Consider the following 22,063-nt stretch of genomic DNA (forward strand, 5'->3'; position numbering starts at 1 on the left):
AGGCGGTTGAGGACATTTTCAGGTCCTTTACTTAAATAAAAGGTAATACTTTATATGATAAGTAAAAGATTATATAAAATTGATGTTTGTATGAAACAAATCAATAAAGCTGTGGAATACTTAATATGTAGTGGAGAAAAAAATTACACAATTGTACCCTAAAAATGTAATGGAGTATAAGTAAAAACTAGCATAAAATAGCAATACTCGGTACAAGTACCTAAAATGTAATGTACTTATTTACTTTCCACCACTGATATGTGATAATATGTGGCAGCGCTGATTTTTTTAGTGGAAAACTGACCGTGGCTTTGGAGACAGTTGTGGTACTGTTTCTGGTTCAGCCTTCACTGTGATCCCTGTTACAGCCGGCACTGGGGCAGGTGGAAGTGGGACGGTTGAGGCAGGGGCAGGGGATTCTGGAGTGGGTGATATTGGGGTTTGTGATGCTGAGGTGAGTTTAACCAGAGGTGTGTTGACCAGCCCAGTGACGTCTGAATCCTTGGGTTTTGGCTTCATGCCTTCAACTGGGTCTTTCACTGCAACAGACATTGGAGGGGGGTCTTTCTTCACAGGCTCTGGGGCGGCGGTCTCCACCTTTGGTGCCACCGGCTTATTAATAGTGGCATCAACAGCTGTCTTAACGCTGGTGTCGACTCTGTAAACCACACAAGAAATTAATGAAATTTAAGGAACCAAATGCACTTGTTTTGCTGGAAACATTGGCACAGGACTAACATTTTCTGTGTGTTGTCACAGCGTTAGAGATATGATCTCCTGATGTCAACACTAGGCGGTTGAGGACATTTTCAGGTCCTTTACTTAAATAAAAGATAATACGTAAAAAATTATATAAAATTGATGTTTGTATGTAACTAATAAATAAAGTTGTGGAATACTGAATATGTAGTGGATAAAAAAATAACACTATTTACCCTAAAAATGTAGTGGAGTATAAGTGTAAACTAGCATAAACTAGTAATAGTCAATCACATGTATTAAAAAAAGAAAGAGAGCAGAGCAAACACAAAAGCAAGTTTAACCACATGAAGGCACATTTAAAACTTTGCTTAAGAATCATGATATTCATTTAATCTATAAAAAAAATAATATCTGGGCAGACATTATGTTTGAGCCTGTTTATCAGTGTTAAGAGATACGATCTTCTGATGTTAACATTATGCTGTATAGGAAGGATTCAAATCCTTTACTTAAGTAAAAGATTATAGAAAGTTGATGTCTGTATGTAATGTTACTAGTATTTAAAGCTGTGAAATATGTCAAATATTTAGTGGAGTATAAGTTTAAACTAGCATATAATAGTAATACTCGGTACAAGTACCTAAAATGTAATGTACTTATTTACTTTTCACCACTGATATTATGTGATAATATGTGGCAGCGCTGATTTTTTCAGTGGAAAACTGACCGTGGCTTTGGAGACAGTTGTGATGCTACTTCTGGTTCAGCCTTCACTGTGATCCCTGTTACAGCCGACACTGGGGCAGGTGGAAGTGGGACGGTTGAGGCCGGGGCAGGGGATGCTGGAGTGGGTGATATTGGGGTTTGTGATGCTGAGGTGAGTTTAACCAGAGGTGTTTTAACCAGCCCAGGGACGTCTGAATCCTTGGGTTTTGGCTTTATGCCTTCAACTGGGTCTTTTACTGCAACAGACACTGGAGGGGGGTCTTTCTTCACAGGCTCTGGGGCGGCGGTCTCCACCTTTGGTGCCACCGGCTTATTAATAGGGGCATCAACTGCTGTCTTAACGCTGGTGTCGACTCTGTAAACCACACAGGAAATTAATGAAATTAATGAAATAAAATTAATGAAAGAAACAGAAAGCACTTGCAGTGCTGGAGACATTGGCACAGGACTTACATTTTCTGTGCTTTGGGCTCAGGTGCGGAGGCAGCAGATGTGACGGCGACAACTGGGGAGGGGGGTGTGGTGCTGGCGGGTGCTGGAGTAGCAGCATTCTCACCGTCATCAGAAATCTCCACCCTGCACATTTGTAGCCAAGCACACATGCACACATACATGAGTGCATGTGTGCAGTTGGGAGTGCACACACACAGAAGTAGACCGACAGACTCTTTGATTGGACTCACAGGTTTTTCTATTGTTTTAGAGGGATTTGAGAGGGAACATTTACCTTTTAGCCACAAATGATGGACTGCTGTTGACCAATGAGGTGTCAGACGTCGTTTCTTGAGACCTGAGGTTTTTCAGCACATAGTTTCATAAATACCTCCCTAAATGCTCAAATATTTACAATCACATGTGGGTCAAAAGCCCAATTTCTCAATGTGTTGTGTGTTTAAAAAATAGGTAACTCACTTCTTTTATCTATCTACTAAAAAAAGGCAGAAGTCTCTGTGAGTAGGTTGGGATTCAGTCCGGATGTCCGACCCACGTGCACAAGAGACGTCACACGCAGCATGCGGTTGTACGGATGTAAGCCGAATCAAAGTAAGGAATCTAATAAAGTAAACTGAGCCAAGATAGCCCTGTGAGCTAATGTGTGCAAACAAAATCACCGTGGCTCCGTAATGTCAACTAAGATGACCCAAGACAGCAAACACACTACCTTAGAGACAACAGCAGCACACATACTGCTGGCTTCACTTCTTCCATTGCTACCCTTTAAAATAAAAATCCAACTTAAATTAATTTACAGCCTTTCTTTAAGAGTAAACTTAGGCTTAAATAGAAACAAATGCTATTTTATATTTTTTTAAATGTAACTTCATAACAAATGCATACCTGTTTGGGGCCCTTTTATCTCTGGACCCCAGGCAGTTGCCTACCTTGCCTAATGGTAAAGTCTGCTCTTGGTGTTTATTTTCCTGTGAACTAGAATATATTTCACCGCTGTTTCTGACTGTAAGTAGCCGTGACTTTGTGACGCAACAATGTCACTGAAGGACCCAAGGAAGTGCAGTGTCAAATTTGTAGTGTTATGATTTAGTAGAGTGACATAAGACATACGTACTCAAATTTCTTAGCAGCAGAGAGCACATAAGACCGTGGCCTGACAGATTTCTTCAGTACATTGCCAGCTGCCTCCCTCCTACGAAATGAGTCGTTATGATGTTAATGTAATCTGTAATGCGAGTTCAAATAAGATGGCGTTCTTTTGCGTGAGGAGATTGTTACCGTTTCTCCAGCTCCTCGTTGCTAAGCTGGTCTTCCTGGTTCTCTGGAGTGGGCCTCACAGTGTACGGGGCTCTAAGGAACAGAAGCGCAAACAAACACTCATAAAAACTCATTCTCATTCCACCTCCAGCGGTCGACTGGGAATCTGATGTGTGTGCATGCTCACATTTTCTTGTAGCTCTCTGAAGGTTTGTGGGTGAATTGTGTCGTCGTAACACTGAGGAAAAAAACACAGATCAAATGAATGTAGGAATGTCAAGTCACACTATATCTGCTTCTTCAAGTAAGAGAAGCTCTTACCTAACGCCGTTAGTTGTTACGGGTGAAGCAGGCTTGTCTAGTTTAGTGAAAACGCCTCTGAAAAAGAAAAACAAAAAGCTTGAGTAAGGTCATTCTTTTTTTTTTCAGTTACAAAAAACCATTTTCAGTGATCAGATATCCCTTCATCTACTTATGATTTAGGTCTCTAGTTCGAAATTGGATACCTAAATGATCAAGTCTCACCTGATCAGGAACCCCGGCGATGTTGCTCTAAATTCAAAACAGAGAGCCATTATCAGCACAATCACGTTTTGTGGGAAGTTTCCAAATTATCGATGGATAACTCGGTGAAGTAAGAAAGCTGTGTTGTTTACCTTTCACCGTCAGTCTTGGTGGGTGGCGGAGTGGATGTTGCTGGTGACGACACTGGACTGGTGTCAACAATGTCTCCATTCAAACGCCTGGCCCTTACTTCTGCTAACCTGCATGGGTTCACAGGAACTTGGTTTGGTCTATTCAAGTGACTGAGCAGTGGATAATATGGACAGAACCCTATTCAAACATGTGGCTTACCATGGTTTCTCTTCTTCGGTTTCAGCCTGAGCATCTTGGCGCTGCTGCAGCCAGCTGCTGTCATCCCTCAGCCTGGTCCTCACTTTGGTGGTACGAAACACAGATGCTTTTCCCTCCTCTGAGACACAAACATGTGCATGCCACATTACCAACACACCTTCTGAGATATTATACACACAGGGTAGGCTGCATCATAAATCTTAATCCTGTCTGTTTGATAGCATGCATGATATTCAGTTCCCTTTGGGCCAACATACATCACATAATCAACCACTAACTTGTATTTTGAATTAAAATCGAGGAAATGACAGAAGATCAGAATTTACGTAGTCACCAGCCTGGCGCAGAGACACGCCCTTGGATGCCCTCTGCTTTTATTTAAGTCTCACATTCAGATCACATCAGTCATCCTACTCACCTTTTGACATGCTTGATCTAGATGTTTCCCTCTCGTCTTTGTTCTGTTATCTTGACAGGCCACCTGAAAAATATGTTGGAACCACATCGAGACAGAGACTCTGTTAAACAAAATTGTACAATTTGAAGTAAATTGCAATTTATTAAGACAGTATAGTTTCGAAATTGTCCCTCTCATGCTATGTTCCCTCTTAATGAAGAACATGTGCACCGTAAAGCATTCCTCAGTCTTATCATTTAGGCATGTAGATGTTCCTGTCCTTCCACTTTTCCAAACTGTTGCCTAAATATGCTTGGACTCACACACATACACATATATGGTCTTTTGTGTTTGGATACAAAATATACTCACACAGAACGATTTGTGTGATTGGGTAAATATAGCTTCCTTTCACACATTTTTAAATGAGTTGACCCCTCAGTTATTTACAGTCAAAACTGATCTGCTCAGAAGGGAAACTCACCTCCCTTGGAAAGTGAAGAAGAAAAGGCAAATACAAAGTGTTCCCTAATCTGAATAAGACTAAACTGAATGCAAAATTGTTGAGCAAAATTTAGGATGCAAATATAAAGTAAAGCTCCTGGGGCTATGAGTTCACTCCTTCTGAAGCCTTTCGCCACAATATCCCTTGAGGATATTGGCCTCAATATTGGTGACAGAACAAATACATCAAGGGATCACATAGTATATTTATCCTTGGTTGAGCACTGTCCACACAGGATAAATGATTGATGAAGAGCCATAGCGTTTAAGGCAAGCAGCGAGCAGGACAAACAACTCTACTGACAAGCAATCATGACAGGGAAACACCCAGAAAAATGAGAGGGCAAACACTGACAATCATCAGATAACGCTTTCAACAAACAGTTTATGTAACATGATTGATTATGTTTATGTTTTCGGTTCTTACAGTTGCTGATTACTGAAGCTCTAAATAGTGAATCTACCCTGTTACTTTAAATTATGTTGTGAATAAGACACCTGGAAAGCACAGTACCTACCTGCGTTTACTTTATATCCAGCAGAGAAACGTCCACCCCGTTTAATCAAGTTTGTGATCAGTGTGTCCCTGAGTAAGAGCAGAGGAAACGTATTTCTCTGTCTGACAGGTGTCTTATTCCTTGTGCTAGTGAACAGGTACGGGCGTGAACACTAACAAGCCCAGCCAGTCAAGGAAGGTTGATGTGGGGTGGAGTCATATGTGCTTATCTCTTTGTGTGTGTGTGTGTCTGTGAGTAATAGCGGTTACTAAGAAGAACTCATTTTTGTTTTCTACACCTGTGCTGTATTCATGGGAGTTGGCAAGCACATACCTATCGTACAGCAGGTGAGAACCGGTAAAGAAATGGGAAGAGTGCGACGACAAGGTGCACAGCACGGCAAACCTTAAGGAAGCATCTCCCAGCAACACCTCCTGTGGGAGCTCTCCTCTCATGCTCACTGGATAGGAAAACCCAGGATGCACACGCATCATTAAAATGAGATCAAGAACAACACTCAACTGAACTGAGATAACAAACAGTGGGCCACCCATCATTAAAAAAATAACATAAAAGCCAATCTCGTTTGGAATTCTAGATTTATATTTGGAGAAAAGCACTTTCATTTGTTTTTGTACATAGAAAAGTGAAACCCTTACCTTGAAGATCAAATGTATTACACAATCAGCACCTTTAGCAGTACGTATGCTAGGTATAAAGGCAGCCAAAACCTATTACAAACTAAATGTTTGCTCAATGTGAGTGACTGTGTCTGTGTTTGTATAAGTCAAACCAAGAAAAAAGTCTATGCTCAGGGAATTGTCCAACATTCTCTTCAACAAATTGCAACAAAGAGCACGTTCTGTGCGACTGGCCAAAGTGTGCACTCTTTGAAAACACAACATGGAGGTCAGCCGACCATTGTTTTAGTACAAAGAGAAATCTCATGCATGCTGTGCATGCCTTTACAAAGTCTTTTCAAATCGGAATCAGGGTGTGAATTGATTTCGCAACATTTCAGAGTGAGGGGGTGGAGAGGTAATTAACAAGTCTGAGAGCTAAGTTTCACTGTGGTGCGCAAGTGAAGATACTATTATCTACCTGGATCCCTCTCACTGGGAACAAGAAACCAGTCAGACAGCCTTGTCCGGTGATGCTGACTCTAGCAGTGAATCATTAAGGTGCTGCTGCCACCGAGAAATAAAATGAGAATGCAAAGTATCTAAACTTGCCTCGTCACCACACCTTGACCTGGAATGACAAAACTGCTTCACCTAGAAAAGGCAAAAATCTTTGTAGCAGCAAATACATTTGACACAAATACTGAGAAATTAGGCTCTCTTGTGTTTACATGTTCCTCAGTTATAAAAGGTAGTCATCATTAAAATGACAGAACTATACATGGATCACAATAGCTTATGATGCATTTTCATTGCCCATCCCATTATTGTATTTGACGTTGTTGAATATTATTTCTACAGTTTGCGTAACTTGTAGAAACACATACCAGAGATACTCCAGTATCAGAGAGGAGGTACAAAGTGTTGGGAATGTGTGAATGAATGTGAATCACGTATATGAAGAAATACACTAAATAGCCAAAAGTATGTGGAGACACATTAGTCCCATATATACATTAAAATCATCATTAGTCCTGTCCATGTTTGCCATGAAGCGATCCCTTCCTAATGCAATTCCAATACTAAGAGATATCCCTTGTTCTGTGTGAAATTCATTACGTTCAGCCTAAGCTAATATGAGACCTTAGCAGTCTGATTTTGTTATATCAATCAGAAAGCTTTAAAGTTTCAGTGTGTTAAGTGCAAAATCCACAGGAGGTTTGATCCATTGATTTGTCTATCTCAGTCTGCTAAAGCCTCATATTGGCCTTGGCTGAACTTTTGTGCTTTTTTGCACACAACGAAAACTGAAGATTTTTATCCTATCTGCCAATTCTTGTATTGGAATCACATTAAGAGCGGATGCTTCATGGCCAGTACGGATAGGATGTATATATTGTCTTGGGACAGACTTGAAAAAAGGTGAACCTATGCACTGAACTATACAAAGTAATATGCTGCTTTATATATTGCAAGCTCCATTCTTCTAAGAAGGCTTTTCACATTTCCACACATTGGCATTGAGCACAGGGGTTTGGTTCTGTTGAAACTAAAAAGGCCCAATAGCATCTCAAGCATCTAAAGTATCTATGTATGCTGCTTATGCCAAACTAATGAGCTTATGCCAAACTAAATAAAGCCCCAAAACACACATCCTTGTTCACATATGTTTGGCCATGTAATGTAATGCCAGTCAACATTTTAGACAATAATTTCCGTGCAAGTTGTATCAGAAGAATCATGGTTTAGTGGCATACATTAAGGGATTTAACAGCAGCATCTCAACAGTTGTACAGCACACAGGTGAACATGGAACAAGAATATTTGTAAGGGTTTGCAGTTTTCACAGTGTAAAATCGGTATATTTATGTTGCCATAAGCGGTGGTTTACTGTTTACGAAGTGCTTTAAAACTTTGGAAAGTGTGTTGACCAAAACCAGAATCGTTTGCTACCATCTGCTGGTAAAAATGGTACATAACAGTTGAAAAGGCACACAAAGGTACACATTGCGACGTTTGAATAAAGATAAAGTCTGTTCCCTCATTTTGAATTTTCCATTCAGGGTGATCTAATCACGTTATTCTCAGTGAGTTTCTCTCAGCGGCCTTTACCTCCATTCTATCATCAAGCCCCTTGTCTGAGGTGAGGGTAGCTCTGCACTGTGCGTGCTATCCCATCCTTCAGACTGACTACGGGTTTGTAGCCCATGTCCTGCTTGGCGCGGTCACAGCTGTAGTAGTGGTGGGTTCCAGCCAGAGCCACTCTCATTGGTGTAAAGGTGGGTTTAAAGGACACTAGTGGGCGCAGGATCAGGGCCAGCAGCCAGAGGAGCAGGGCCAGTAGGTACACAAGAGTGTAGGGCAGGTGGTAGCGGGGAGCAGCATATCCCAGACCCACCAGCACCTCAGACATGAAGTCCCAGAACCTAATTGGCTCATCATTGGTGATATGGTACGGCTGAAAGTGAAGCATACGAGAGTTAAGATGTGCTGTATTCATTTGAAATTCAATTTCCAAAATGAAAACATCTGATCCTGAATAAGAATGTGTGTGACTAGCAACGTGATTTCACAGAAAGCATCTGTTAAACCGGCTCTGTGATTGATTTTATTGTAACTCACTTTTCCACATATGGGGGAGTCCGGCCTCAGGCGTTCAGCAGCCAGGATGTGGCCATAAACTACATTCTCCACAAAGGTGAAATCCACCAGATTGGTCCCATCACTGCAGAAAACAAAGACAGAGAATTAAAGGAATATAGCAATAAGCACTAAGGATCTGAAAAAGAAGCGCGTTGCGGTAATCTCTGAAACACCAGAAGGCGTCCAGAATAAATAATCTGGGAGTGAGCAAAATCATGTATTGCGATACTATACAAAAGCATAGTATCGCAATATTTTCTGTAGCAATATTGTATGGATACACAGGCACCAAGTATCAATCATTTATTATATATGTGTTAGTCGGTTTGTCCGCTTGATAATCCTATTTTGCAGCAATTAAATTGAAATGATATGAACAAACAGAGAAATGTATCTTTTTAGATAAAACAGATGTTGGCAGAGTTTCCTGTTGGGGACATCATTGAAATTGGGAAAAATTAGAGTTTGGAAAAAAGGTAGTAAATTGCAATTCATTGCAGAATATTGCAATAGGTTTCAAACTGAAATAATATCGTATCGTGATGTTGTCGTATCGGGAGGTGTCTGGTGATTCCCCCCCCCCCCACCCCCCTATTAGGAAGCCAAATCGAGCCCCCACATTAGAGTTCAGGTTTGAGAGAGCACTAACAGTCTTCTTGGAAATTCTCTTTTTTTTCTACCATTCTTATTTATTACATACACTGACTACTACAGGGATTATTGCTAAAACAAGAGCCATTCATTCTATGTCTAGAAGTAGTTTAAAGCCCATATTATGCTCATTTTCAGGTTCTTAATTGTTGTTAGAGGTTGTACCAGAATAGGTTTACATGGTTTAATTTTCAGAAAACACCATATTTTTGTTGTCCTGTACATTGTTTCAGCTCCTCTTTTCCCCCTGTGTGTCGAGCTCTCTGTTTTAGCTAGAGTGAGGCATCTCACTTCTGTTCCATCTTTTTTTTCCAGGAATCGCACATGAGCAGTAAGTACTGCTAGCTTGTCAGTTGCAGAGTATGAGGGCGTGCCACGCTAGCAGCTAAGTGAGTATTACAACGTGTGTTACTACCCCTGCCTTGCTTCGGTCCACTGCGGCTGGGACATGATAGAGTGTTCTGTTCTCGTCTTTACAGCCAACAACATAACGATTCCCATGGTGCTTTGACATGGTGTCTCCTAAACCGCTGCTTCCAAATTAAAAACAACATGGGGGATGTCCGAGAAGTTACTGCTGTAGCTGGTGGGTGGAGACATAGACATTGTATGTATGCTCTGATGGGAGGGGGTGGTGGGTGGGAATATTCAAATGTTTCGGCCAATGATAAACGGCCCTGCCAATTTTGACCAGCTCACCCAGAGACTGAAGGCCGGATACATTTAGAATCCTGTATCTCACTCAAAACAGCATGGATGTTTTTTTATCCAAGTTTGTATATGTGTGGAAGCACCGGAGACACAAAATAACACACTATAACTAGTTGGATTGGCATAAGTCGTTAAAACCCTATGGCTTACCCAATGATAAACTTCGTCTTGCCCCTGCGAGCCATGTCTACTAGGATAGGAACCAGCTGTGGGTCCCGAGGCCCAAAGATGCCATGAGGCCGGATGGCAACTGTGAGGAAACCCTTCTCCTTGTCACAGGCCTCGAGGACCAGCTAAAAAACAAAGACAGTATGAAATATTCAACTCTGCATATCACAAAAACACTATGATCATTTGCTCTCTTCTCTGGTAGATGGATGTGATCGATTGTGAGGGGCAAGTAGCAGATGACGGAGGAAATCTTGGAAGAAAGTACTCACTACTGCTGAATATGATATTGTGTCATTGTATGACGCTGATAGAAATTAAGCTAAGTGTAGAAAAATAAAATTTGATACCGATCACGAGGAAGGAGGACATTCCAAAAACTAATAAACCATTTATTAATTAAAATCACTTTTAACTCTAAAAATCAGGAGGAGGTGGAACATGGGCTAGCATCCAGTGGATTTAGTATATCAGAGGCCATAACACAGACCCCTAAATCATAGCTATTTATAGCCTCCATTTCGATTTGCCTTTGATTTGAGCAACGAATAGCACCGACTGGGCAACACTGGTAAGAAATAGCACAGTCCTACCTTTTCTTGCTCAATCTTGGTCTCTGTGTAATAGTCGATGGGTTTCTTGGCGTATGGTAGATCCTCTCTCCCATTCTTAATGTCTGTCCCTTCAAACACCACACTGGCACTGCTTGTCAGGACCAGTTTCTGGCAAAAAAAATCAAAAAGTTACACCCCTTCTATGGTATCTTTCATTCTTGAACAGTAAATTATTGACATAAACAGCCCTACTGCCTAACCTGTACACCAGCCTCGATGCATGCCTGAATGACGGTGCGTGTGCCCTGGATGTTGACCCTCTCAAACAGCCCGCGGTCATCGCAGGCAGGGGCTGGGGAGGCGCAGTGGAAGACCAGGGACACATCCTTCATAGCTGGCAGCAGAGCCTGGAGCAGAGTGTGACAGGTACCTCAGTGACAGCTATTGACAATTGCATCACAAGAGTCATTGGTCCAGGTCAGAGATAAGTTTTAAAGTTTTTTGGGGCAAGTCTCAAGAGCTCATTGGCAAACTTTATGTCAACAGAAAGAATTTCAGGTCTAAAACTTTGACACTCTTTTTGAACATTGTACGTGCAAAGCAGCATATCATTACAAAGCTGAGGTTTACTCCTTACAATGTGTAGGCTAGACCAGACCTGCATGTAGGCTATGTTCAGGCCTAGCCTACATGCAGGTCTGGTCCAGACTCAGAGGAGTAAGGTAGTCTCACCTGTTTGTCACAGAGGTCTCCCTGGTGGAAGGTGACACCGGACATCTCGTAGCTCTGACGGATGTCAAACACAGAAACGGAGTAGCCTCGATCCAACAGCTTCTCCACCAAGTGTCTGCCCAGAAACCCAGACCCCCCGATGACTGCACACCGTTTATTACTCTGTATGACACAGCGGAAAGCCATTATTATTACATGTCAAGCTAATTAAACAGCACTAGTTTCGTGAAAGGTTGAATTTGCACCTTAAACTCACCGGTCGAAGGCGCGTGGCCATTATGAGTAAACAGTGACCAACAAATAAGCGAGAATACCAGGCACTGCTGTGAAAAAAATGGTGGAATAGTGAGACACGAAGTGTTGCTAACTTCTTAATACGCAGGGCATGTGGCAACTTTTAACGTAAGAAACTAAGCTAAGCTGTAGCCTACTATTTACCTGCAGTCAGCGCGTGCAACAAACCGAGCTGCCCGAATCTGCTGAGTGAGAAGTGCTCTGTGATTGGTCGACCTAAAGCTGAGCACAAAGCTGACGTTAGATAGTAGCCAATGGTGTAAAAGATACGTCAAAGAACGCCACAATTTAAACCAATTGAAGACCACAAACTGGTTCTGTTCACCTCTTAGCTCACAGACCACGCCCCGCCGGGTGTGAGTTAGACCCTGTTTTTAAAGCCACTGGTCAAAGATTCTCCATAACGTGCGACCAATTATCCAGAGGAAGTGTGAAACCTTATTTTTACTGTTTTTTTGTTTTAAGAAGGTTTCCATAAACGTTTTCTCTTCTCCTGTTTTTTGTTTTAGTAGCCTATTTTTTAATTTGGCACATTAGTAAACACATGAAGAACACGGGGGAAAAGAGACAGATTACATAACTTCAAAAAATCTTGTTGATTTCTTCCTTATAGCCTAAAATGATCCAAATGGAAGTACAGCATAAATGAAGTATTAAAAGAAAAAGGATACCAACATGAAAAAACAGGATAATAGCTAAAGTAAAAGTAAAATATAAAAATAAGTTTGAGTTGATCTATTAAAGGGAGAACATGTCAGTAGCCATGGTCACTAGTCACTGTGCATGCTGTCTGTTGACCCTTACAACAATATTATTAGGTGTTGGGTAAACATTGGCAATTTATATATTATATTCCCCTTTTAATTATCATTAGCCATTCTCGATTATCTTATTATTCTCTATATTGTAAGCTCTGTTTTGCGGTCTGCTGACACTAGAGGGTGTATTGAGGACATTTCACATAGCAGCACGAGCGAATGCACCATTTTTATCATGCAATGTTATATATTTGCATGTAAATATGACACAAAGACATCACCGTTTTCTATGTTCTGTTTCAGCGTTTATTCCTAAATCCAAGGCGGTTTCACTTCAGTGTCGAACAGCTCTGATCGTGTCTTGCGCCCCGTGGTCTTCAGCAACCAATCAGCTTTTGGCCCGACTGGTGCGTTTGATTTTTACTCCCACTCGTGGCTGTCCGTGTCCTGTTTTAATTCCTCAATGGCCATTCAATAATTGCCGTGTCTGCTGGCACAATGGGTGAACAAATCAAACGCCTGTGCTCCATGACGGCATCTTCTGGACAGCAAAACCTGTGCAGGTTGTCAGCAAGAAGCGGTCATTTTCTGCACATTTTAGCAGCCGTTCTCCGAAATAAATAGAAGGTTTTGAAGGAAAAGAGACTCATCTTACATTCAGGGTAATTAAACGCTGAATGCGAGCAACTGATGTGAAGCATCTCCTCCTCCCTAAATAATAGGGAGGCTTCATCAGAGGAAAACATAGCTTGCTTTTAGATTAGATTTGCAGTTGCTTTTTACGTCAATCAAATAAAAAGCAAGTAATGGTGAGTACAATGTTTCATAATATCCCAATCTTTGTTAGTGTGTAGCATTTGGAGTGATGGGAATTTACATGATTCCTTTATAGGTCTGGGGAAAAGGGGATTTATCCTCTTTTGTACTTAAGCTATTTGATTTTTAAAGTAAATAAAGGTTTTTCTTGTCAATTATATCTGTATTTGGTGGTATTTGGAAAGCTAAGGGTGTTGTTTATCCTGATGTGTTAGCAACAAAATGGGATGAAGTGGTGAGAGGAGAGTATTGGATGATTGATTCTGCTGTTATCATAGACATGGCGACTCTGTCTGCTGCAACCATCAGTGTTAGTTTCCCCTCTGCATCTCCTCTCGCATCCCCACCAGGCGACAAGTGCTAAGAGACCATCCCTGCAGGGTCCTGTGGCACCTCCTCGCAAGAAGACGACCCCCAAACCAGAGTTGACCGAGGAGCAGAAGCAGGAGATCAGGGAGGCGTTTGAGCTGTTTGACACCGACGGATCTGGATACATTGATGTCAAGGAGCTCAAAGTAATAGTGCCCCAAAGATGCTCACAATCACACATGTATAGTATGAGGGAAGGCAGAGTTTTCTATGTGTGCTTCACTCTCACACCTTTCTTTCTCACTGTGCCAGGTGGCAATGAGAGCGCTGGGGTTTGAACCAAAGAAAGAGGAGATCAAGAAGATGATCGGTGACGTGGATAGGGACGGCACAGGGAAAATCTCCTTCGCTGACTTCCTCTCTGTCATGACACAGAAAATGGTAGGTATCTTTAAGCTATATGTTATAAATGCATTCCCAACCATCTTTAATTCTCTTTTGTTTTAAAGTGACTTACTGGTTTTATCATACAGATTGCAGTTTGTGTATTAAAGCCCACAACCTTGACTTCACGCCATCAGCCCTGTTTAGATTACCATTGACCATACTGGTATTGCTTTTCTTCGGCACACCTGAACTGGTCACATTTGTTTGAGTTCAGCACGTGGTTGTTCTTGGACAACTACAGGGTTTGGTGAAACTACTCTCCATCTTCTCTGATTTTAGGCCGAGAAGGACTCCAAAGAGGAGATCCTGAAAGCTTTCCGCCTGTTTGATGACGACGAGACGGGCAAGATCTCGTTCAAGAATCTGAAGAGAGTAGCCAAGGAACTGGGAGAGAACCTCACAGATGAAGAGCTGCAGGTAAAGCCCTTCATCGTGGAATAAAGCAACATTCACAAATGAGTAAAACTTACAGCAGACTACTGTAACTTACAGGCCGGTTGAGTTTCAAAGACAAAGGCTCAGTCTTGGTAACAACATTTGCTTATCTAGCTTGATTTGTGTCCTTCATTCCTCTTTCCATCCCCTCTTTTCTTATGTCTGTGAAGGAAATGATAGATGAAGCAGACAGGGATGGTGACGGAGAAGTGAACCAGCAGGAGTTCCTGCGCATCATGAAGAAAACCTGCCTCTACTGAAGAGGGTTGAGGGGACCAGTGGTGGTTTCATCTAATTTCCTTACCCTTCCCTTATTATTGTGTCGTGCCATACATTTCCACTTGTAATGAGTCCATCAAAAGGTTCACTGTCACATACTACACTGAACGGAAGTTGTTAAATATTTGTGGTCAAACGCCAATTATCCTTTACATAATAATCTACATTACATTTGCCAAACAATGTCAGAGAATACTCTTTTGTTTGGAATGCTGCATACTTTTAGGAAGAATACATTGATAACCTTATTGTTAGAAATTCTCAGTGCCTACGTCAATACGGTGACAAACCGTACATTCCGATGCTTTGATAAGTAATTCTGCATTCAGTTTCCTCCATCTGTAGATTGTTTGGCTTGCACTCCCATGTTTTGGATCTTGTAACCGCTGATGATTGGGGAGCGCTGTCTCACCTCAGTGCTGCCTGTGGATTGGTGCCTGTGCCTCTTAAAAGGGATGATCCCAATGTCTTTAACATCATTAACAGTGTAGTAGTGTATGTGTTTTTCTTGTAGCATCAATTATACATCCCTCTGTTGTGTAACTACTACAAAATATTCTGTATTCTTGGCATTTTTGTATAATACATAGGGACTTAAATGAGTGTTTGAGGAACAAATTAAATATCTTGAATCACCGTTGTCTTTTATTTGTCGTTATTTGCATCCCTCGTTCATCCAGCAGCTGGCGGTGGCCATAAACCAGATGGATGAGTGACACCCCGAGGTTTTGGATGATGGAGGCTGCTATATCAAGATTATCACTGTGCGGGTATCCAGGGATCAGGTAGCTTTCCATGACCAAAGGAACAGAACAGAGGATGGTCTGCGGTGCCTGGAGGGTCAGGGTCGCACACTCTCTCTTGGTGCGGAGTGGTCCTACATGCACGTCCCAGCCCAGCAGGCAGAAGCATCCCAGGATGGTCAGAGAGCAGAGGCTCCACCACAGCATGTCCCCTACAGGCAGGGTGTAGGGATGAGGGGTTGACAACGGGGGAGGGTAAAATTGACTTGGACGGCGCTGAGGCTGATATCCAAAGCCACACAGCTGATGAGGACCACATGGCTGCAACAGTCACTCTCTTCCATTGAGGAGGACACATCAAGAACTCATAGCGCAGGACCACTTTACAGCTACAAAGCGGTCCACAGCCAGAGCGGGGCTCCGAAAGAAGTCAACCTCTGCAAAAAAAGTGAAGACATAAAGTTGATGTGATTACCTGCCATGTCAAGGTTTTAGAAGTGCAGTTTTCATAATGAGGGGATCCAGAGCAGGCTAGGCTGTCGGCAGAGAGTGGAATGTGTCTAAGACCCAGCTGAAGCATTAGGGATGGCTCTTTTCTTGGTCAATACGGTCAAACAATTGCAGTGACCAACAACTATTTTTCTTTTCTTTTTTAAAGATTAGTTTTGGTGCTTTTTCTTTATTTGATAGTGGTAGTGGATATACAGTAAAGGTGGCAGAGAGATGGGGAATGACACAAAGAGAGGGAGAGGGGCATTTTTAGTTGTGGGGAAAACCTCCAAGAAAACTCCTCACAGAAAGTTCCGGGACGACCCTCTTGCTGTGAGGCCACCGTGCTGCTCTAAGGTAAACCTTCTTTTAAGAGAACTGCTTTGATCGTCCAGAACTGCGGCTGAAATGGCATATTATCATCATCTCAGGTGTTAACAAAAGGTGCACTGGAAAGGTCCAAAGTCAAAAAGAGAAGACGTGACTGGAGGTTGTCACACAAGAGGAGGTGTGTGAGGAGCAGGAAGTGAGTCTGTCTAAGATGGAACAGGGAGTGCACGATGACCAGGAAAAACAGATTACAGAGCACCGTGTTCAAGGTGCAGCTCACCCACATGCTGACCATCTTAACCAGGTGGTAGATGGTGGAGTTCATCTGTGTCTGGGCCTCTAGTGATGTCACCTTGCAGTGGATATCCATGACATAAAGCTCCCTCTGATCTGCCTTCCAGATATCCTTGTTAAAAACATAAATTGATAATAAAATACACATCATAGGCATCCACTGAGCTTAAAAACCAACAAAAATCATTTGAACCTCATCTAAAATAGGGATAAGATGTAATAAAGTCACCCTTATATCTGATTCAAAGGTGCTCTTCTCTCTTGAGCAAGGGTTTTCAATGTTTTGTCCACATGTATTGTTTAAAATGTAGTTGCTTGTTAAACTGGATGACGGCTGATTGCAACTGATTGGTGCCAGTGTTACAGGCGGCCCATTTACGCTACATGTCAACGCGTCAGATCTCAGGCCTAAAACCTCATCTCTGTGGACAGGGAGGTAGCAACTGCTAGTTTATTGTCAGGATTACATGTTTACTTATACAAAGTTTGGAAAAATATGACTACATCTGTACAGAATTGTATTCTACAGGTCAATATTAGCCTGATAGCAGAGGCACTCATAGAAATCATAACTTCACCCCCCCTACAGATTACCATATTTCCGGACATTATTTAGAATGCATCATGACATCCATGTAGCAGAGTTAAGGTATTTAATTTTCTACATGCAAGTACGAACCATGCAAAACCAAATGGATTAAAAACGTTTTGTTTAACTTCTTTTTTTCTGTCCTGACCATATAAAAACTATTGAAATAATGCAGTTGAAATCTCAAAGATATCAAGTGGTCATATAATGTTGAGTCACACATTTAAACTTTATTTATCAAGCTCATAACAAGATAGGTATTTAAAAAAACTAAAATATTGACTTTATCATCCATGTACCATACAATACCAAGTATTTAGATACCAGAGATAACAGGTGGTATGAATTGTATGGTTTGACACCACCTCATTTACACACATACCAAACACACACAGTGCACACTGTCACACTCTGGAATGTGAACTTATTGTTTAGGCTCAGTTTTTTCAGTTCCAGCAAATCTAATCTATAAACACACACATACACAAATACAAAAATTATGTGAACACAAAAAAATAAATTTAATATTAATGATCACAATGAGCGCAGAGGTCCAGGTCCAAATTCATATAAAACATATGCTGCCTAAAAAAACATATTTAACAAAAATAAGCACACTAATGTTCTAGTCTAGTGGACTGATGTATTTCAACATGTTTCCTGTGGCTGTGTGTACAGCGAGCATCAAGATCTCAGCTTTGACTTAGTTTAGTCTTTGAGGCAAAGTCTGCACTAAGTTTACGCATCACTTCCCCGTGGCTTTGTCCGGCTAGCTCCTGTCGCACAGTCCCAAAATTCTCTTTGACAAAGTTGGCAAAAGGAGTGGGAGCACGTGGCTTGGCAGGCGTCAGTAAGACAAGTTGTCCTGTGCAGATGGCACACGCAAACTTTTGCGTGTCCAGGGACTTGGAATGACGTCCAATCCTGTGAAGAATCATGATAAAGTATTGGAAGATTAAATAACTCTGGAAATGCAAGGTAATAAAAGTCAATAAAAGAACAATGTGAAATCAGTCAGACGTACGTGTTCTTGCAGCGGGTGCATTGGTACTGGAATTTGTACTTGATGTCATAGCTGTGGCAGCGAGTGACCATGGGCAGCTCAGGATGCGCCAGCGTGGACTTGCGAGCGTACAGCTTCCAGAAGTTCCCGTGCCCGTCCCTTACACCATTAATCAGCCAGGTTGCAGCGTGACACATCTCGTGAATCAGTGTGTCCCTGAGACGATCTGTGAGGGTGAAAGAACAAGAATGCGATGAAGAGATTCAATCTATTATAAATGGGCCTGATCATCTTACTGTGCCTGACAGATGACAACACATATTTACATCCAGGGACTATCAAGCAGACCCACTTATTACTTCAGTCTATCTGGCTTACTGAAGCATAGTCTATATCCTTGGTGTTCCACATTGGCCCAGTGCTGCAGGAAATTCCACCAGTACCAAGTATTTTCTGTTTCCTTCCATTTTCTTTGTGTAGGGAATTTTAAACTTTGGTAGATTTATGAGTACTGTTGTTGACTGCTCCTCAGATCTGTGCTGGGTAAATTGAGACAGCTAGCTAGACTACCTGTCCAATCTAAGTTCTCTCTCCCAATACTATTTTGCAGCGGCTCTTCCTGTGGCTCCAGGTTTAGCGCCGCCCATGACGATTCTAATTGGTTCACAGAAATGCCGAGCAAGACTAACTGAAGCATTACCTGCACAATCACAGACTTTCTCTGACAGTTCAATGCGAGCATAGCGGCTCCCTCCACCTCGTTCCTGCCCTGTGATACAGTAACCGGCTGTCTTCCGCATTTTCTTATTCCAAGTCACTGACATATCGATGGGGAGCTAGAAGTCATGTCAGACAAAGAAAAAGAATGTACACTTTACGTTAATGGAGCAATTAAACAATGCAAAACATATTTATACATTTAAATTTTCTTAAAAAATTGACTGAAAGGAGGGGGAAAAAGTGTTGGTTCATCACCTTACTGTCAAACACACTGGTATTGTACAGCTGGTACAGTCGGCTGGTGAGTTCTTCCTTGTTCTGCTTAAATTTGCAGCTATAGCTGGAGCCGGGGTTTGATAAGGACTGCAAGAAGCACCCTGGGGTCTTACACAATGCTACCCTAGGAGGGAAAGAACAGGATTAACTTAAGACAAAAGTCTGTGTATGGAACACAAACTGAGTGAGCGACATTCAAGTCTGTTGGTTAAAAACTTCTAGAAAAAAGTACCTGCTCGTGGGGCCGTGTCTATACTCCGTCTGACTGACTGCGGGCTTCAACATGGCCGATTTTCCTGGTGTCTTCACATGCAGAGGGGTCTGGCTTAATGATTTAGAGACTGGTTTTGTGGGTCTGGTTACAGGAGGAGGTGACCCAGGAGGCTCGTTATTGAATTCTAGATTCAAGAAAAGATTCAAACAATAGATATCAGCCTCCCAACTCAAATAAAAATTAAAAAAAGGTGAAATGTGAAAATTCGAATAAGAGCAGTTACCGTGGGTGCTCCTAGGTGAGAATGGAGTGGCAGTGAACTTGTTTTTCTTTTTCAGTCTCTCCAGTAAGGATGTGAACTCCTCCTCAGAACTGGTCGATTCATCCAGCTTAGAAGGTCCTGAAAGAGCGGGTTTAGGAGAGGCCACCGATGTTAGAGTTTTGTGGGGACGAAGAGAAAAAGGAGAAGGGACGGGAGGCAAAGGCAGTGATGGTGAGCTGTCCTCCTCATCCCACCGCAGAGCGTTCTTGTTATCCTTTGGCGGGGGCTCAGGTTTTGATTTACGAATCCTCCAAGTGCTCTTGACCACAATATTATCATCATCATCACTGTCACTAACAAAGACCGGGGAGTCACATTGAGACAGTGGTCTCCTCAGTGGATGCTGGGCTGCTGGAGTATTGCTCTTCTTCGGCACTGTAAAACAGTAGACACAAAACATCAACACTATACCCGTATAATTCAATGTGGCTTTTCTTTTAAATATAATAGAACATCAGTACTTCCAAGGTCTTTCAACATTACCTTTAAAAGATGCTTTTGTCTCAATAAAGTCATCATCTGATGAGAAGTCATCCACTAAGAAGTTTTTCAGGCTTAAGAATAGATTTAAAAAAAAAAAAAAAGGCAAAGCAGATACTTTAAAAAACATTTTCCACACAGTGACAATGCATTTGCAGGAAACAATAAATCAATAACTCACCTGTCTTCACTCCCACTCTCTGAGGTTTTTTTAGGCTTGACATTAGGGGTTTTCACTCGTTGCAGAACTTTAATTTTGCAAAATTAGGGTAAGTGAGAGGAAAAAATTAGCCCAACAATATAAACATTTGTTAGAATTTGGCTCATTTATTGTCAATGGTTACAGATGCAGAGAACTGTACCCAGCAGAAGAGGGCCACTTACATCTTTCAAAACAGTCCTCATCGTCCGAGCTCTTTACAAGAACGGTGGAACTGAGGAGAACAAAGATGCTTTAGAACTTAGAAGTATCCTGACCAAAACTTTGAAGAGACAAATAAGAGGTGAAATTGAAACCAGAAACACACAAATATGTTGCTTTGTGAAAACATCAAAAACTCAGTGCACACCATTTTTATACCTGTTTTTCTTTGCAGAACTCCATGATTTGAGTGAGGTAGGTTTAGCTTTCGGTGTTGCCCTTTCCACGAGAACTAAGATTAAAAAAAGGTCAAATGAACACAATCCTGTATTTTCAAAAGAGTCAATCAATTCAATTCAACACTTTACAAAGTCATAAGATTTAACTCCCTCACATTGGTCAAAGTCTTCATCACTGGACTCGATCAAAGACTTGTTTCTATACTCGTGGTTTTTGGAGCCCTGGTTCTCCTTCTCTGGGTCATCTTCGTTGTCAGAGAGGATGAGTTGGCCCGGAGAGGCTGACCGATCCACAGACCGACGACGACTGCTCGTGGCTGCATGGCGAGTTTTGCCGATTGAACTAATCAGCTAGAAACAATAGAGATTGACAGATCGGCATTATGTATTAACTGCAACTAACGATTATTTTCATTATTGATTAATCTGGAAATTATTTTCGTGAATAATCAATTAAACGTGTCAACATTTCAGGAAACAAAAACCGAACTGTCTAGCGTTAACTATAGCAACTAGTTACATTGTTTACAGGTTAATAAAGTGTGCAACAAACCTTTTTTTCAGCTGTGTCCAGTCCTCCCTCATCAGCCCACCCCATCTTTTTAGCAACTCTTTCAAATAATTTCCGTGTATCATCGTTCATGGTTTGCTCTGTGAAAACGGTACAAACCAGCATGAATGTCATTTAACATTTAAAGTCCAGTGCTAACACCACGCCTGTAATTTATAACGTTAATATAACTGACAATGAAACTCCAAACTACGAAAATTAACGGTTTCCATTCAACCAGTTCGTTTTCTTCAGCTACCGTTACCGTGAAAGCAAAACATCTCTGAACAAGAGGTTCTAAAGCCGCACACAGGCTTCACGTGAGCTGTAAACATTAGCTAGCGTTACCTTTAGCAACTTGCTAGCTAACATATGAGCTAACTATTTGAAAGTGGTTCATTGTGTTCCGTAAGTATGGACTGCATAGAATATTATTTGGCTAACAAGACATATATTTCACTTGAGAAAGGATTACCAAACGCGCTTCTGTTGTTGCAAATAAAAGAGGCAGAAGTATGTAGCTAACAGACGTGATGTGAGCGAAGGTAAATTCAAATCCTGTGCTACGTTGCACCGGAAGTTGTCAAAAACACATTCGACCAACGGCGTTAGGCTTTATATGACACGTGACGTTATGTCCACGCC

General features: G+C 41.7%; 4 protein-coding genes and 1 pseudogene across 15 annotated transcripts in view; 1 reads left to right on the top strand and 4 right to left on the bottom strand.

Moving 5' to 3' along the window:
- The window catches only part of znf185 (zinc finger protein 185 with LIM domain), a 14,623-nt gene extending 9,033 nt beyond the window's left edge, over nt 1-5,590 (bottom strand). For 5 of the 9 annotated variants that reach the window (XM_034883324.1, XM_034883323.1, XM_034883322.1 and 2 more), the window contains exons 1-13: nt 5,413-5,588; nt 4,412-4,474; nt 3,994-4,111; nt 3,795-3,902; nt 3,664-3,690; nt 3,460-3,516; nt 3,326-3,376; nt 3,160-3,231; nt 2,996-3,073; nt 2,156-2,218; nt 1,882-2,004; nt 1,430-1,783; nt 305-658 (exon numbers count right to left, since the gene is read on the bottom strand). In XM_034883324.1, the coding sequence (XP_034739215.1) occupies nt 305-658; nt 1,430-1,783; nt 1,882-2,004; nt 2,156-2,218; nt 2,996-3,073; nt 3,160-3,231; nt 3,326-3,376; nt 3,460-3,516; nt 3,664-3,690; nt 3,795-3,902; nt 3,994-4,111; nt 4,412-4,421 (1,415 nt within the window). In that variant the 5' untranslated portion in view covers nt 4,422-4,474; nt 5,413-5,588. Of the gene's footprint in view, nt 1-304; nt 659-1,429; nt 1,784-1,881; nt 2,005-2,155; nt 2,219-2,995; nt 3,074-3,159; nt 3,232-3,325; nt 3,377-3,459; nt 3,517-3,663; nt 3,691-3,794; nt 3,903-3,993; nt 4,112-4,411; nt 4,475-5,412 lie in introns of all 9 variants that reach the window. The other 4 variants (XM_034883328.1, XM_034883327.1, XM_034883325.1 and 1 more) reach the window with 3 other exon arrangements.
- A 2,150-nt stretch (nt 5,591-7,740) lies between these two features.
- Nucleotides 7,741-11,924, bottom strand: nsdhl (NAD(P) dependent steroid dehydrogenase-like). Its single transcript, XM_034883329.1, has 8 exons — nt 11,909-11,924; nt 11,727-11,790; nt 11,471-11,632; nt 10,999-11,145; nt 10,778-10,906; nt 10,167-10,309; nt 8,634-8,736; nt 7,741-8,469 (listed from the first exon to the last, which is right to left on the bottom strand). Exons 2-8 carry the CDS (start codon nt 11,745-11,747, stop codon nt 8,137-8,139), a joined length of 1,038 nt encoding a protein of 345 aa, XP_034739220.1. The 5' UTR covers nt 11,748-11,790; nt 11,909-11,924; the 3' UTR covers nt 7,741-8,136.
- Nucleotides 11,925-13,024: 1,100 nt separating this feature from the next.
- On the top strand, nt 13,025-15,443 carry cetn2 (centrin, EF-hand protein, 2). Its single transcript, XM_034883330.1, has 5 exons — nt 13,025-13,331; nt 13,689-13,853; nt 13,960-14,088; nt 14,374-14,511; nt 14,700-15,443. Exons 1-5 carry the CDS (start codon nt 13,329-13,331, stop codon nt 14,787-14,789), a joined length of 525 nt encoding a protein of 174 aa, XP_034739221.1. The 5' UTR covers nt 13,025-13,328; the 3' UTR covers nt 14,790-15,443.
- Nucleotides 15,134-16,740, bottom strand: LOC117952289 (annotated as a pseudogene).
- An 866-nt stretch (nt 16,741-17,606) lies between these two features.
- Nucleotides 17,607-22,024, bottom strand: gcna (germ cell nuclear acidic peptidase). 4 transcript variants are annotated; one of them, XM_034884328.1, is made up of 13 exons: nt 21,894-22,024; nt 21,422-21,519; nt 21,024-21,219; nt 20,849-20,921; nt 20,653-20,702; nt 20,450-20,516; nt 20,272-20,342; nt 19,750-20,163; nt 19,485-19,650; nt 19,232-19,376; nt 18,957-19,092; nt 18,278-18,482; nt 17,607-18,177 (listed from the first exon to the last, which is right to left on the bottom strand). In XM_034884328.1, exons 2-13 carry the CDS (start codon nt 21,509-21,511, stop codon nt 17,946-17,948), a joined length of 1,845 nt encoding a protein of 614 aa, XP_034740219.1. In that variant the 5' UTR covers nt 21,512-21,519; nt 21,894-22,024; the 3' UTR covers nt 17,607-17,945. The 4 variants fall into 4 exon arrangements, with proteins under 4 accessions (XP_034740219.1, XP_034740217.1, XP_034740216.1 ...); XM_034884326.1 differs by having other exon boundaries at nt 21,879-22,009; XM_034884325.1 differs by having other exon boundaries at nt 21,422-21,522; nt 21,878-22,009.
- Between the last annotated feature and the right edge of the window lie 39 nt (nt 22,025-22,063).

This window comes from Etheostoma cragini, chromosome 10 (assembly GCF_013103735.1).
Source record: "Etheostoma cragini isolate CJK2018 chromosome 10, CSU_Ecrag_1.0, whole genome shotgun sequence".
NCBI lineage: Eukaryota > Metazoa > Chordata > Actinopteri > Perciformes > Percidae > Etheostoma > Etheostoma cragini.